This window comes from Myotis lucifugus, unplaced genomic scaffold (assembly GCF_000147115.1).
Source record: "Myotis lucifugus unplaced genomic scaffold, Myoluc2.0 scaffold_257, whole genome shotgun sequence".
NCBI classification, from domain to species: Eukaryota; Metazoa; Chordata; class Mammalia; order Chiroptera; family Vespertilionidae; genus Myotis; species Myotis lucifugus.
Genome location: NW_005871305.1, coordinates 1212212 through 1229399, shown reverse-complemented (window position 1 = coordinate 1229399; position 17188 = coordinate 1212212). Strand labels below are relative to the sequence as shown.

At 36.8% G+C, this 17188-nt stretch overlaps 2 protein-coding genes across 2 annotated transcripts in view; one reads left to right on the top strand and one right to left on the bottom strand.

Annotated features, from left to right (window-relative positions):
* ZNF804B (zinc finger protein 804B) overlaps positions 1-17188 on the bottom strand; it is a 380963-nt gene that overhangs the window by 343677 nt on the left and 20098 nt on the right. The gene's annotated exons all lie outside the window — the stretch shown is intronic.
* TEX47 (testis expressed 47) lies at positions 8635-9396 on the top strand. The gene has a single exon (XM_006099084.1). It carries the CDS (start codon positions 8635-8637, stop codon positions 9394-9396), a length of 762 nt encoding a protein of 253 aa, XP_006099146.1.

The window sequence follows — 17188 nt, the reverse complement described above, 5'->3', positions numbered from 1 at the left end:
CTCTTTCTCACTAGGCCCAAACACCCCTGAGTGTTTATCCTCCTGTTCATCCTGACCCAGGATCTGCCATATTACAAATTCTGCCCATCAGCAAACTCTTTCTTTGTTTTTAATTTTTTTATTGATTTCATAGAGGAAGGTAGAGGGAGAGATAGAAACATCAATGATGAGAGAGAGTCATTGATCAGCTGCCTCCTGCACGCCCCACACTGGGAATTGAGCCCGAAACCCGGGTATGTGCCCTGACCGGGAATCAAACCCTGACCCTCTGGTTCATAGGTAGACGCTCAACCACTGTGCCAAGCTGACCAGCCTGCAAACACTTAATTTAGATTATCCCAGACTCACAAACAGCAGTACATTTGTTACCTTTCACCAAATGATCATCACAGCCTTATTTATTTTTGATGTTATTTTTTTTCTGAACAGAACAATAATGTATTTATAGATGCTTAACATTTTTGGAAAATATAAAACAAATATTACCACCAAATACCACCAGTTTTAACATTTGCCTAGATGTTCTTCTACTCTAGTTATTTTTAAAAATAAAACTGGTGCCGAAACCGGTTTGGCTCAGTGGATAGAGCGTCGACCTGCGGACTGAAAGGTCCCAGGTTCGATTCCGGTCAAGGGCATGTACCTGGGTTGCGGGCACATCCCTAGTGGGAGATGTGCAGGAGGCAGCTGGTCGATGTTTCTCTCTCATCAATGTTTCTAACTCTCTATCTCTCTCCCTTCCTCTCTGTGGAAAATCAATAAAAATATATTTAAAAAAAATAAATAAATAAAAATAAAACTGGCATTACATGCTATATATAATTTTCTGTATTATATTATTTACTTTAGAGAATAACTGTTTTTGCCTGCATTTAAAATAGTCTTCAAAAATGGTTTCAGGGCACCATAGTATTCCATAATTTATATATATATATATATATATATATATATATATATATATTCAATTTTTCAAAGTTCTCTTTTTTATTATTCCTATAATATTTTAATGTATTAAAATGTCAGTAATTTTATTTCTTTATGATATGTACCTGGAAGACACATTACCTGGTTAAAAAGCATGAAATTTTTTAGCACATGATCCATGTGGTAAATTGCTTTCCAGAAAAGTTGAACCAATTGTCTCTTGGACTGTCAGAATAGCACTCATTTGGCAACCGCAGGATTCTGAAAAGTACTCAGGCTGCCTCCAGCATTTCCCATCTCTAATTCCTCTGCACTTCACAGGCAACTTTCTAAAATACATTACAGGCACCCAAAATCCCAGTGATCCCCTACTATCGAAAGAGTAAAATTCCAACCTCTGAGCATGACATCCGAGTCCTCCACACATCGGCTGCAACTTCCTTTCCTCTCCTTTTCCACTCCTTCCCTCTGCTCACCCACTAGCCTAGGTCTGCAGTTCTACTCCAAACTACACTTAGAATTACCTGGAGGGGCTTTCACAAATAGACGTCCGAGTTCCACTCCACACTAATTGAATTAGAACCCAGAGCTGGCTCTTTTTGTTTAATTCCTCATCAGGTGATTCTAGTAGCCAGACTTTAAGCTACCACAACTTAACCCATTCTTCTTTAAAGTGAAATAGGTAGAGACACTGGGAGAACACATCAAAAATGCAAGTTCTTGGACCTCACTTTAAGGATCTCACTTTAAGATAACTAAGACCCTTTAGGGCTAGAGAGCAGGAATTTGCACTTTAACAAACCTGAAGATTCTGTGGTTTACACTTGAGACAAACCGGACAATTGCCACTTTCATAACGCAATGCCACATTTCCCAGCTCTGTAACAAGTGCTCTCTGCCTTTATGCTTCAACCGTACAGAGTCTGTTCCACACCTTCCCTGCCCCCCACCCCCCCGTACACACACACTCTCCCACAAATCACATATGTTTATGCCCAGCGTAAATGCTAGTTCTTCCAGCCAAGTTTAATTGTTCCAGCATTTTGTGGTTTTGACGTTCATTGTTTATGATTTTATTACTAATATAACATTTCTTCTCTCCAGCCCCTGTAATTGTGGAGACTTTAAGCTCCACTAATAGAACTGAATTTTTCATGTGCAGATATATTATCTGTTTCACAAGAATATCTCTATAGTATGTGGCATTTATTGGTTTTTGTTGTTTGTTTTTTACAAATAGTAGACATATGTTAAATGCTGGAGTTGAATAACAAAATATTCCCAGCCTGTGCTCTCCTTGTTAAACAATTACCAAACAGTGCTCCATGTATTGGGCAAAGAAGCAATGCTGGGCCCTAGCTGGTTTGGCTCAGTGGATAGAGCGTCAGCCTGCGGACTGAAGGGTCCCAGGTTCAATTCCAGTCAAGGGCACATGCCCAGGTTGTGGGCTCAATCCCCAGTAGGGGGCATGCAGGAGGCAGCCAATCAGTGATTCTCTCTTATCATTGATGTATCTATCTCTTTCTTCCTCTCCCTTCCTCTCTGAAATCAATAAAAATATATTTTTTTTTTAAAAAAAGAAGCAATGCTGGAGAAGGTAATCTGGCTTTCCTTTTTTATAAATCTTCAAATAGCTAGTGATTTGGTAACTAATCTCATTCTGGTTTGCTCTGCTAAATTGGGTATATTTTGTCTATGTAATTGTTAATGTATGCACTCCTAGTTGTTAGCAATTTATTTAGACCATGAATTCTCTTATACTGATTATTTAGAAATGTCAAAATGCAGAAAAAGTTAGTGGAAGTGATGGAAATGTTTTAGATTTAGTTTTATCTGTTTCTCTAGTACATGAGCACAAGTGAAAGGTCAAAGTGGGACTTGGTATTCCAGGAACCAGAAATCAAATTCACTTAATGCAAATTTTGACACTTTAAAGAAATAAATCTATGGAATATACACAGAGCCACTCCCCAACTCTATTCCCCGATAGTCATGCCCAAACAAGAACTCTTTCATTAAACTTTCCAAGAAACCCCAACCACAGTGTCTCCACAGCACCGAATGTCATTCACATGGCATTTATTCTATTTCTTCCAGTGCTGTGGTGATTCATGGACATCTAATCACCCCTACTGGACTCTAACCGCCTAGAATTAGGAACCAGGTGTTTTCAATGGTGTGTCTCTTACAGAGCCTATCATATTATCTGACACACCAAAGGTGTAGATAAATCTGAGATGATTGAAAAGATAAATACAGGACATCAATTTGTTAAATCACAGGTATGATGTAGGGGTATTCCTTTCAAATTATTTTATTCAAACCATATACTATCCTCCATTTCCAAAGGAATCGTCATGTCATAGAGGAGCAAAGAATGACATTGTGACAAAGGATAAGGAGAGGGAATAATTCCTCCTCTCTCTACCCTGGGTGGAAAGAGGGAAGTTATTGAGAGGATGGTTCACATATGCAGGGTACTTCACTACCCCATGATTACGTTCCATTATCTATAAGTTGTAGGCAAAATTGTATCTACCATATAGGGTTGTTGTGAAGATTAAATTGATTTAATGTAAGTAAAAACATCTAGTATGTGGCACATGGTAAATAATAAGTTGATAGTGTTTAATCTTTTTAATCCTTTTTATCTGCCTTATGAGCACAAAAGGACACTGAGAGTTTGTATTTTCAGTAACATTTGCTTCCAGATAATAAAACCAGAGCATAAAGTATCTAGTGAACTTTAAGGTGCGCTGCTCGAAATGCGTTACAAATATATGTTGTGTTTTATGCAAGATAAATTGGATGACAAGGGTAGATAGGTAGAATAATTTAAAAACGACTCCTCAGCTTAAGTTTTAATTCAAGTCCTGCCATTTGGCAGTTATTTGAACATAGATATCTGCTCTAAACAGATTAGTCTGGTTGGAAAAACATTGATGTCTCCTTGTTTCATTGGCTAGACAGAAGAGGTCTGCTTGAGTCACTACCTAAGGGGAAATAACTGCTCCTTAATACATAAAACACAAAGACTATGGCATCTGGGAACTCAAATGCTGATCATCCATTGAAAGGAGAGTACACAATTAAGATTAATTATATACACCAGGCAATCAAACTACGTGTTGATTCTATTTCTATCTGCTCAAAACTTTAGTCTTGACACTTAAGAGTATGGTTTATGAAAGTCAAGGAAACAAGGTAAGATGCCCTTAAATGTTTCAGATAGCCATGTGACAATGAAACTAAAATTTGGAAGAAGCAACCAAACAACTAAAAATGCATCGAGAAATGGAAAAATGCATTGGGAAAATGAAGGTCAAACTATTATATACGGTGGTAAAAACTAGTGTTTTCTAAATGTATTAGGTTGGATCACATAAGTCTGTGAATATCAGACCGTTTTTAAGTTATAGAAATGAAAATTTCATATATTTTAGGTCAACATCAATTAAGAGATTATTACTTTTTTTAATCCTTGCCCAAGGATATTTTTTTTACTGGTTTTTAGAGAGAGAGGAAAGAGGAGAGAGGAAGAGAGAGACAAAGAGAGAAGCATCAATTAATTGCCTCTTGTACTTGCCCTGACCTGGAGTCGAACTCACCACCTTCTGGGTACTGGAGGACATTCCAACCAACTGAGCCACCTGGTCACCTGGTCAGGGCAAGATTATCACTCTTTTAAAGAAGGGATGGTTTGGTGATACTTTGTATAGTTTATGTGGAAATTATAATGATGAAACATTAGGTTGATGAAACAAAAAACACACATGGGGAGAAAAATCACAATTAAGCTCCTTTATTAGGGGCTCACTTCATGTCTCTGTGTCAGATTTTGGTAATTCTCATAATATTTAAAACTTTTTCTTTATTATTATATTTGCTATGGTGATCTGTGATCAGTGATCTTTGATGTTACTATTGTTTTGGGGGTGCCATGAACCATGTATAAGAATATAAGACAGCAAACTTAATTTATAATAATAAAAGCCTAATATGCTAATAAGACCAGACAGCCAAACAACCTTCCGGATGTCCTTCCAGATGAACCCAGGGCTGTGAGAGCCAAGGCAAGCCACCACAGCTGCCAGGACCGAGCCCCTTGCACAAATTTTGTGCATCGGGCCTCTAGTTGGTAAATAATGTGTATGTTCTGACTGATCCACTGACCAACTGTTTCCCTGTCTCTCTTCCTTTCCTGGGGCCCCCATTCCCTGAGACACAACAATATTGTAATTAGGCCAATTGATATCCATACAATGGCCTCTAAGTGGTCAAACGAAAGGAAGAATTACATGCTCCTCACTTGAAATCAAAAGGTAGATATGACTAAGTGTAGTGAGGAAGGCATGTTGAAAGCCCAGACAGGCCAAAAGCTAGGTCTCTTGCACCAAAAATTCAACCAAGTTGTGAATGCAAAAGAAAATTTCTTGAAGGAAATTATAAGTGATACCCCAGTGAACAAACAAATAAATAAGAAAGTGAAATAGCCCACTGCTATGTAAAGTTTTAGTGGTCTGGGTAGAAGATCAAACCAACCACAATATTCTCTTAAAGCCAAAGACTAATCCAGAGCAAGGCTCTAACTCTCTGCAATTCTATGAATGCTGAGAGAAGTAAGGAAGCTACAGAATAAAAGTCTGAAACTAGCAGAGACTGGTTCATGATATTTAAGAGAAGAAACCACCTACATAACATAAAAGTGCAAGGTGAAGCAAGTGCTATATAGAAGCTACAGCAAGTAATACAGAAGATTGAGCTTAAAATAATTAATGAAGGTGGCAGTACTAAACAACAGATTTTCATTGTAAATGAAACTGCCTTATATTGGAAGAAAATGCCATTGAGAACTTATCACTAGAGAGAAGGCATTAATGCTTGGCCTCAACGCTTCAAAGGACAGACTGACCCCTCTTGTTAGAGGCTAGCACAGCTGGTGACTTTAAGTTGAAGCCAATGCTCTTTCACCATTCTGAAGGCTCCTGGGCTCTTAAATGCTCAGTCTACGCTGCCCCTGTGCTCTGTAAATGGAACAAAGACTGTTTACTTTATAGGCTGTTATATATTTTTTTAAGCTCACTGTTGAGACCTATAGCTCAGAAAAAAGATTCCTTTCAAAATAATAATGCTCATTGATAATGTACCTGGCCATCCAAAAGGTCTGGTGAAAATGTACAATGAGATTAATGTTGTTATCATGCCTGCTAATACACTCCTTTCTGCAGTCCGTGGATCAAGGAGTAATTCTGATTTTCAAGTCTTATTATTTAAGAAATATATTGCATAAGGGAATAGTTGCCAGGGACAGTGATTTGTCTGATGGATCAGGGCAAACTCAGTTGAACACCTTCTAGAAAGAATTCAATATTATAGGTACCATTAAGAATACCTGTGATTCATGAGAAGGGATCAAGGCACCATCACTAACAGTAGTTTAAAAGACACTGATTCCAGTCTTCATAGATAACTTTGAGGGATCCAAGACTTTGGGGGAGGAAGTAACTGCAGAAGTGTTTGAAAGAGCAAAAGAACCAGAATTAGAAGTGGAGCCTGAAGATGTGATTGAATTACTGCACTCTCATGATGAAACTTGAATGGGTAAATTATTTCTTATGGATGAGCAAAGAAAGTGGTTTCTTGAGATGGAATCTACTCCTGACTCTATGAAGTGAAGATGCTGTGATGAGTGTTGAAATAACAAGAGATTGAGAATATTACCCAAAGCCAGTTGATAAAACAGTAGCAGGGTTCAAGAGGGTTGATTCCAATACTGAAAGTTCTACTCTGGTAAAATGCCTACAGCATTGCATACTAGAGAGAGAAATAATTTATGAAAGGAAGAGTCAATTGATAAAGCAAACTTCATTATTGTCTTATTTTAAGAAATTGCCAGTCACCCCAACATTTAGCAACCACCATCCTGATCAGTCAGGAGCCATCAACATTGAGGTAAGACACCAGCTAAAAGATTACCACTAGTTAAATGTTCAGATGATAGGTAGCTATTTTTTACAATTACCTATGCTTAATAAAGGTAAGTACATTTTTAGACATATTCTATTGCACAATTAATAAAATACAATGTGGTGTAAACATAACTTTTATATGTGTGGGAAAACAAAAATATTTATGTGACTCACTTTCATGTGATTTTCGCTTTATTGCAGTGGTCTGGAACCAAACCTGCAATATCTCTGAGGTATGCCTGCAGTAGTCTCCATTACACAGAATCTGGTATGTGTTCTTATTAATAGTCTTTAATTAATTCATAAATATATCTTTACCTTAGAGTAAGGGTATTATTGAGAGCACGTTTGAATCATACTCAAGCCATATAACAGTAGTTTTCTCTCCTCTAAATTGTGGACAAAAAAAAATATGTGTAGGAACATATCCAGCCCCCCCGCCCCCCATCTGACTCACAAAGGCACCTGTCTAAAGAGAAGCCATTCTGGAAAAGAAGCCCTCATTTCCTCTACTGGAATATTGAGGTGTCTGCCGAGATCCCTCATTAAATTGAGAAATGGAAGTTGCCAGAGCTCTCTGCCCCTTTAACCCAACTGACATTCTGACTCACTAGGTCACTATAAAAATCAGAATAGAACACGGGACAGCTGAGAGCACCCCCAGCACACTGGCAGTTGGAAGAGTGACGGAGGAGGATAAGTAGCACCTCATGGACAAGGAAAAGAAAGAAGTACTCGAAGAAAGAAAAATGTTAAGTTGACCTGGATGGAAGAAAATATTTGTAAGAGTAAAAGTAAAGAAACTTCTTTTAATTTGACTCCCACCCCCACCAACAACAAAAAAAGAAAGAAAAAAGAAAATGAAAAAGCTATTTCTGAGGTTTGTTGATAGAATGAAAAACAAAGAATCAAAATTAGTTATTTCCAAGGTTTGCCGTTGTTACCCAATCAATATTATTAACTTTCATTATTAACTGTAACTGAATAAAGGTTAAATAAGACAATTGGGACCTGAGAGATCCCTGCATTTAAAAAAAAATACTTTTGATCAGTACTATAAAATAAATTGGTAAATCACCATAAAATAGTATTTAAAAAGAGAATGACAAATCAAGAATAATCTGTAATCACCATTACATAAATGAAAAGATGGTTTAATAAATGAAAAGATGGTTTAATGTGATGCCAATGCTACTGTCAGTGACTGTCAGTGGGTATATTTTCTCTCTCTAGCAATATATATATAACTTATATATATATATATTAAATATATATATATACATGCTTTTTTCCTATCTCTATGTCAGTCTCTGTGTATGTGTGTGTATGATTCAAGGATGGGATTGAGAAAAAATGAACTATAACTTGAAGAGGAAAATAATAATGCAAACAAAATAGAGTGAACGTCTCTAGATCAACTTCTCTCTTCTCCCTACTTCCCAGTTTATTGCAGAGTTTTTCTTAGGAAGCAAGTGTTAGTTATTTAACTGTAAACTTTTTAAAAAATCTCCATAGTTTGAGTCTAGTTTTAATATTCTCTTTCATTTCCAGGGCATTGTTTATTGATAATACTGGGAAGGGATTTTGCTATTCAGTAGTATTTGACAAACTGAGTAAACTATTTTTCTTTTTGTCAGAATAAATAAAAATAAGAGATCCTCATTGAAGATGTACCCTGATGGTCTAAATATTGAAATAAGCTAAACATTAGAATCATCTAGAAGAATAATTAGGACTCATCATGTCCTTCTCAACCCATACCCAAAAGAGCAGCAAAAGACCGTTGCCAATGGAAAATCTTATGCAGCCACAAGTTCCACGAAACAATTACTTGCATTTTCAGGAAGAAAAGCAAAGACTCCAGTTAAAGAAATTCCTTCTTGATAGGATGTTCCTAGTGGCCATGACAAGAGACAACATAGAAAAAAAAGATGTCACTGAATACTATGAGCAAGTGTTTCAGTCGATTGCAAAACCTCACATAGGAGAACCAGTAACAGGATTGCTGCTCATGTATCGTACTTTCATTGTGCATATCCTTGAGTCTTCCAGTGGTACTCTTTATCGTATTCTTTTAGATTATATTAACCATAGAAAGAATAGAGGAGAATATTTTATCCAAGGGATGAAAATTATAGTCGTGTCCCATAACATCCCAACAAGGATCTTCATGCAATGGCATGTTGTGGTCATCAAAGTGCCAGTCATGTATCTGGATGATGTGACACAGTCACAGTCCCTGGAAGAGGTCATCACTGAGTTTCTCACCCAGACCCATAAATTAGCACTCTACTTTTTCAAGACTCTTAAAGTGGGCGTAAAGGGACCGGGCGAGAGCTTGCACCAACCTGCACCTGAATTACTCCTCCAAGAACAAATAATTAAGTATTTATACAGATCTGAAGAATTCATGGAACCAGAAACTTTCATAAACATGTATAATAGACCCATTCACGTCACTTTGGATACTGAGGTTGTATGGCCTGCTCCTTCCCGTTTCTAGAACTGGAAGTGATGGTGTGAGAGATGTGCTCAAATCTCCTAAGGAATCGGTGCTACTTCAATAAAAAGAAAAGATTTCTAAAGTTACTCATCTCTTTAAAAAAAAAAACAGAACACCACAGTATACACAAAGCTAGTATACAAATGTCTACAGAGTATGTTGAAAATGTATCTGTTCTGATATTAAGTTCAATATGTTATGTGAATAGGTGGAGTGGTTTCATAAGTTCTGAAAGGTTAACATTAGTTTGACTTAGTTTATTAAAGAAAACTATGCAAAAGTGTAAACACTTGATTCACATTCTCATTCTCTAAACAGTCAATGAGCAGCTGCTACCACACAGAATCAAATTTTAGGAAAAACCATTTTGTTCCAGGAGTACACAATTTAGGGCAAAAATACCTTGAGTTGCTTGCAATCTAAGGTTTGAGGAAAGTATGTGTAAAAATAAATAGCAAGTATCTGATACAGCATGATACAGTATGATATAATCTCATATGTGATCACTACTATAGTAGCAGTATGTAGGAAAGACTCTAAGAGCACAAATGGAGGAGTAATCTCTATATGATTCCTGAATTCAGAAAACAAAACCTAAACTTTGAAAATAGTCCCAAATCTCACATATTTTGAACTATAAAATCAAGAATATTGAGACCATTATAAAGCTAAAGAACACATTAGCTTTTTTAAATAACCAGAAAATATACTTTCAGAAGGCATATTTTTTCTGCAAAATATTTTATTATTCACCTTTTGTATGACACATTTGCCAGGTGCTAGGGATATGATAGGGTGCACATAAGACATTATTTCTCAATGACTCCATAAGAGCATTTCTCAATGATTCCACATAATATAAACAAATTGGTTATTTTTTCAGTGACTTCCTGTAAAGCAATTAATTATATGTAATTTCTATATGACCTATTTTAAGTTTGTCTCTCCCTCCCTTTACCTCCAGATTAAATTTTTTGCATTACTTAAAATGGTGAGGTTTGTTTGAAAAACTGAATGAAATTAATATCTTTACTATTTCGGTAATACTTATGCAAAATACCTTATGAAATGCTATGGATTTAATGGAGAAATATATTGTTATTTTAGTTTCATTTTTTACTTATTTGATTTTCAGTCTCTTCGGGAGAAAAAACACACAATCTCAATATGCACCTCAAATTTGTCATATGCAGATAATTTGTCATCATTTGTTTCATATCAGAATCAAATTTCAGGAAAGACAATTTTTATTTTTACATCTAATAATATAGATTGACATACAGAATGGCATTTTCCACTTTTAACTCAACTTGAAGTTACATTAATTTATATTTACTGACAGAAAGAGTATATTTTAGATGACAAGTAATTCTTCTGGATAAGAAAGAATATGTAGTTTACTAAAAATTTCTAAAAAGACAAGCATCCACTAATAGTAAATATTTAGTGACAAAATGAGTGGAGATAAGAGTAAATGCTTTTCAGGTGAGAGAGGGGGAAGAAGGAAAGAAGGAAGGAAGGAAGGAAGGAAGGAAGGAAGGAAGGAAGGAAGGAAGGGAGGGAGGAGGAGGAGGAGGAGGGAGGGAGGGAAGAGAGACAAACAACTTAAGAGAGGACAAATACTTAAATGAAAAAGTAAGTAAGCCTTGGTCTTAGCTTGAATGGATGTGAGGAGAGGTTTGGGAGGGCAGAGGAGCCTATTTAACAGAACAGAGAATGAGCAGAAACAGGAAGGAGAAAATGAACAACAAATGTTTATTGGGTCAGATAGAATCCCTTTAGCAGGGCAAATTTTATTTGGGAACAATGTTTTCTAAAGTTAGTGAATGGAAGTACACTTCATAAATAAAATTATATACTAATAGATGTAAAATATGGCGGGTTATATTTTCCGAAACTGGCTACTGCAGTATAACCCATCCCACATGCTCTTCTTCCAGTGTGACCTTAACATTCCTCCATCGCATGGCAGCTTCTACATCCACCATGACCTTTGTGATTGCCCTAACCAAGAGAGAATAACAGAAGTGATCCATGTGACCTTCAGGACTGGGTCATAAAAACACCATCTACTTTGCCTAGATTACTTGAATGCTAGCTCTTGGAACCTAAACAATATGCTGTCAGCAACCCCAGCAGTTTTCCAGGTGATATCCCTGGGCTGAGGTCCCAGCCAACAGCCAGTAGCACCTCTACACATGTGAATGAGTGAATCTTCAGGGGATTCCAGACTCCATTCCTCCAGTCCACCTGGATTTCAAAACAGACCAATTGACAGTGCATGAAGTAGTCAAGAAGAGAAGCTATTCCCACTGAGCCCTGTCCAAATTGCAGATTTGGGAACAACATTAGTAATTGTTGATGATGTAAGCCTCTAAATTTTGGGTGGATGATTATCAGCAGTCTGGGCCAATAATGTATTTGTAACAGGAATAATATTATATATAACATCTAATTATATATAATTTTTATTATATATAATAATTATATGTGTAATTTAATATCATTTATTCACTCATATATGAAACTAATATTTACTAAATGTTTGCTGGTAAATATTTACTGAGGGCCAAGCACTGTACTAGTCCCGGAGTATATAAGCAACAGTAAGATTTGTATCCTCCACACTGCCTCGCATAGATCTTTTATTGGTCTATAATACATTTTTGTGTGAAAGGGATCAATAAAAAATTAATTCATTGATCCAAAGGGAAAAAAAGTAAAAATCTGAGTCATTTTCGAAGAAGTTATAGATACTAAGCAATAACATTACTGATTTAATATATTGTTATTTCACACTTAAAAGAATTTATGAAGTGTCAACTGTGAAAATAACTAGAAAATAAAAAGTGACTGTAAACAAATTAAGCTGCTTGTATAATTATTTCTTTATTTTAGTGAGCACACCAGCATGAGTTTATTCAAATGAAAGTTACCTTTCCTAGTAGTCACCTTAGGAGGGTTTATACTTATTCCAGTCATCATTGCTGAAAACGTTCTGTGACTCTTTTATGGCAGATAAAGAGGTGTATAAATCAAAAGGAGCATAAATATTTTAGTAACCTCTAGCTTTTTGATCACCCCACTTGATTTGTGACTTAATATTCGATCTTTGTTCATAGATAGGTTTGTTTTTAAATATTGCTCTCACTCTCAAAGGAAGATCTGCTGTCACTGAACATATCGAAAGAGTGTGATATTGCCTCTATGGGGAAACACAAATATGTTTCAGTGAGCTACATAGTTGCATGATTGAGATTCCTATGTAGCTGACTAATATTATGTCTTTAAAGGGAACACCACTCATTTGAGTGTGTATGTTTGAATATATGTGATAAGTTGCAGAAATAAATACTATTTAATTTGATCGTGCCCAAAAATGTGACTCACTAAACCTTAGAAAGACTCACAAGGTAATTCTCAACCCAATGAGAGTTGTAGTTTCCTTACAATAAAACTTTACATAAAAGCAGAGTACAGCCCGGCTGGCAATGCTCGGTGGTTGAGTGTTGATCTATGAACCAGGAAATCAGGGTTTGATTCTGGTCAGAGCACATGCCCAGGTTGTAGTCTCCATCACCCAGTGGAGGGCATGCAGGAGACAGCCAATCAATGATTCTCTCTCATCATTAATGTTTCTCTCTCTCTCTCCCTCTCCTTTCCGTTCTGAAATCAATATATGCATATATATTGACATATATATATATTTCTCTCTCTCCTTCTTTCTTCCTCTCTGAAATCAATAATATATCTATATAATAAAAGCCTTCTATATAATAAAAGCCTAAGCGACCATTACAGCGGAATGACCAGAACGGCTGGTCACTATGATGCGTGCTGACCACCAGGGGGAAGACGCTCAATGCAGGAGCTGCCCCCTGGTAGTCAGTGTGCTCCCACAGGGGGAGCGCCGCTCAGCCAGAAGCTGGGCTCACGGCTGGCAAGTGCAGTGGCAGTGGCGGGAGCCTCTCCCACCTCCATGGTAGCACTAAGGAGCAGCAAGGAGCAGTGAACAGGCGGGCGGTAAGGAGTGAGGGCTCCTGGAGTGCGAGAGGGCACAGGCCAGGCTGAGGGACCACCCCCCCCTTGGAGTGCACGGATTTCATGCACCAGGCCTCTAGTTTCTAATACCTGCCCTTGTTTCCATGCCCACCTTACTCCACCTTACTCCCTCACTCCAATCTCCTCTTTGTTACGGCCAAAGGTGATCCTGAGTTGGGGGGGTGAAAGGATTGAGAAAAGACAGACAAGAGAATGAAAGCTGGGTCTTGGTGGGATGCTGCTCCCTGATGAGGAGACAGCGCCAGCGCCCACAAGCCGTGTCTTTATTTTATAGCAGAGGCCACGAGGCAAAGTAGGGGCGTGATCAAGTTGTTTACAGCATTCTCATGAGTTTCAACCTCACTCAACTACATGCACCCGAACTCTATCACAAGGCACGTGGGGCTATGTGTTCGGACCATAGGTTCAAGCTTACAACCACAGCCGTTGGCTATGATTGTGCTGTGAGGGCCCTGCCCTCCAGCTGGGCATTAGTCTGAGGCTTGAACCTGGCCAAAACACTGTAGCCGCACCCCACACCTCTTCCTCCTCTCTCTCTTTCTAGTCCATATACTATCAAAGGTAAAGGTAGTAAAGCATAAGGTGTAAGAGAGCCACCTCTGGTATCTAATTGCTCCACCGAAACCTGGCTCTGTAACTTTTTTTAGAGCTGTAATGTTTTGTGTTGTTTGTGTGTGTGTGTGTGTGTGTGTGTGTGTGTGTTTTCATCTTTCTGCCCCTGGGTTTCCTCATCTACAAATGGATGTGATAACAATGTCTACATTATTGGCTATGAGCTTTGCATGAAACAATGCTGTAAAGATCCTAGCATAGAGTAAGCACTCAATAAATTTTAGTTCTCTGATCAGACTTCTTCAGTGGCTTTCATTTCAACTCCATGATAAAAAGCAAAATTCTATCACAATCTGTAAAGTCTTAATTCTCTGATCTTTGCTTACTTAGCCTCATCTTGTGCCCACCCTTCTCTTTACTCACACTTTCTTCCCTAACAGCTTCCCAATATTTCCATGCTTCTTGCCTTTAACTTCCTTCCTTATTTCTCTTAGAAAAATTTTGCATATCCATCAAATTACACTTCCTGTGTGAATCTTGATAAACTCAAGAAACCCTTTTCTTCCCTCATTGTGTGTGACATTCAAGCAATTCCCCTGTCATATTGCTGTTGTTTATCGTCACACTCATTTCCCTGCCAGCAACTTATAAGCAATGGCTATGGGATTTTTAAATTTATTTATAACTTTAGGGCTTTATTATTTTTTTTAAAAAAAGAGAGTTGTTTAAAATATCTGTAAGAATTTCTCTATAGGGTACTTTTACTGAAATAGTTGTGAAATATCAATACTTTAAAATGTTCCTATGTGATTAATCAGGTTTGGGCCATTGTCCATGAAGTTTTTTAAAATAGCAAGTCAAAATATAGTGGCTGCATCTTATCTGAAATCTTCCATTTTATTCACAAAATAATGTCTTCCATCCTAATTTGGAAGGATACCAAGAATACCTTCTGGAAGTGACTCAGCTGAACTTTTGTATTTATATATTGCTATTCACTGAGCCAAGTATAAGAGCTCATTTCCAATTCATTGGATTAAAAATACTCTTTCCTTTTGGAGCATATGAGCAAACTACTAATAAGGAATACAACCTTTATTCCACATTTTAAAGATGCTTTCCTTTATGTTCCTTGTTTCCTTGTTTCATTAGCCACACTTATCTATTCTTTGAGATATGTGTATGGTAAGTTATCTATTATCTATATTTACTTAGGTTATTATAATATGATTCTATTTTAATTATATAGTTCACATTTCTGATCTGTTTTTAAAATACAAAGCCACTATTTTTAAAGGCATTATATAAAAATAGTGCATTAAATATAAAGCCTTGATTTATGGAGAAAGAAATGAATGTCTTAGTATTGAATATATTTACATTTGACCAAAATTCATTCTAGAGTAATGACCTCCTCAGGGATCTCTCACTCAAGTCTCCTTCCTCCTCGTTCTCTTTCCAGTTGATACTATACTTTGCCTTTTGAAAACAAAAATGATAGACTACTCTACAACCAGGTTAATTTTATTGTAGATAAAAACTACATACCTTGTAATATTTAATTATTTGATTCTTTACTTTCTGTCCTATACTGTGATAATTCCTCAGCATATACTGTGTTCCAGCCAAAATCAAAATGAAAATAATGGACAAAGACATTGAAATGAGATGACTGACCTTTGTTATGTACTTGCTCTATCACTAACTCATTGTGTGCCCTTGAATAACTAATTGGTTACTTTTGGGAACTCTGCTCATCTACATCATCAAATTTATGAACATCATAAAGAAGTCCAGGAAGCCCTTGAACTGTTATCTAAAAACGTGTCTGAAATCATAGACTATGCTGCCTTACCATGAGGCAGGCAGAGGATAGGATTAATGTGTTTCTATTAAAAATATTAAGCCTAGTGTCTAAATGAATGACTAAACCACCCTATCAGACACTACTTGTGGGCAATGACAACATTTTTCTTTAAAAAAAAATACCATCCTGGTTGCATCTATTGTAGCACCACAAAGATGGATGAGAAACTGAAAAGCCAGAGATAGATAGATGATAGATAGATAGATAGATAGATAGATAGATAGATAGATAGATAGATGATTAGGACTTCTAAAGAGCAAGTTTGGCTGGTTGGTGTCGACCCATGAACCAGGAGGTCATAGTTTGATGTCTGGTCAGGGCACATGCCTGGGTTACGGGCTGGATCCCCAGTAGAGGGTGTGCAGAAGGCAGCTGATCAATGATTCTCTCTCATCATTGATATTTATATCTCTCCCCTTCTCCCTTCCTCTCTCTGAAATCAATAAAAACTTATTTAAATATATATAAGAGCAAGTTTGGTAGCACCATTAAGTCAGAAGAAACAGTGAAGACCAGGGCATTTTTCTTTAAGTCTGATGGAAAGCCATTGAAGATGTTAAACAGGGCATAATCAAATCGGTTTGGCTGCTGAGTGAGAATGAATTGGTAGGAGACATGTTAACGCAGACAGACCCCTTAGTAAGTTGTTACAAATCTTCTGGCAAGAGATGGTTATAGCTTGAATGAGATTAATGATTGTGGAAATGGATCTAAGGAGGCCAATTTGAGAGATAATCAGGAGATAAATAAGCCTAGGTTTTGAGGAAGAGAATGATATCAAATATGTTAGGTTTCTAGTTTTTCCGACATATACAAGCAGTATGAAGTTTGTAGGGGAAGATTGTACTTTTGAATTACTGACATATTATAGCTACATAAGGTGGGCACAATTTTTATTTGGTATTCCCATTAGCACTCACTTTGGATGAGGTATAGAGCACACACATTATATTAAATATCATAGTTTGCTGAATTGGCTAAGTAATAAGATGTATTTCCTGATATAACAACTTCTAGGAAAGAAAAGTGAATAAAAACAATTTGATGAGATAAATTATATTAAGATGAAGAAGAAATTATCTGAAAGATTACCTTGAGTCCACTATTCACCAGAGCTCCCCTTAATCTTATGTCTGCATTTAATGGAGCCAAAAATAAAATCAGCAACACTTTAGTTCACTTAATTCCTTCCCTTAGTCAAAGAAAAGTTATTCAAAACATTAATTCAATGATTATCTATTGCCTCCTTTATGTTAGTGGACACATAAACCACAAACACATAAAAGGCCGCATATCACCCCCACCAATTCA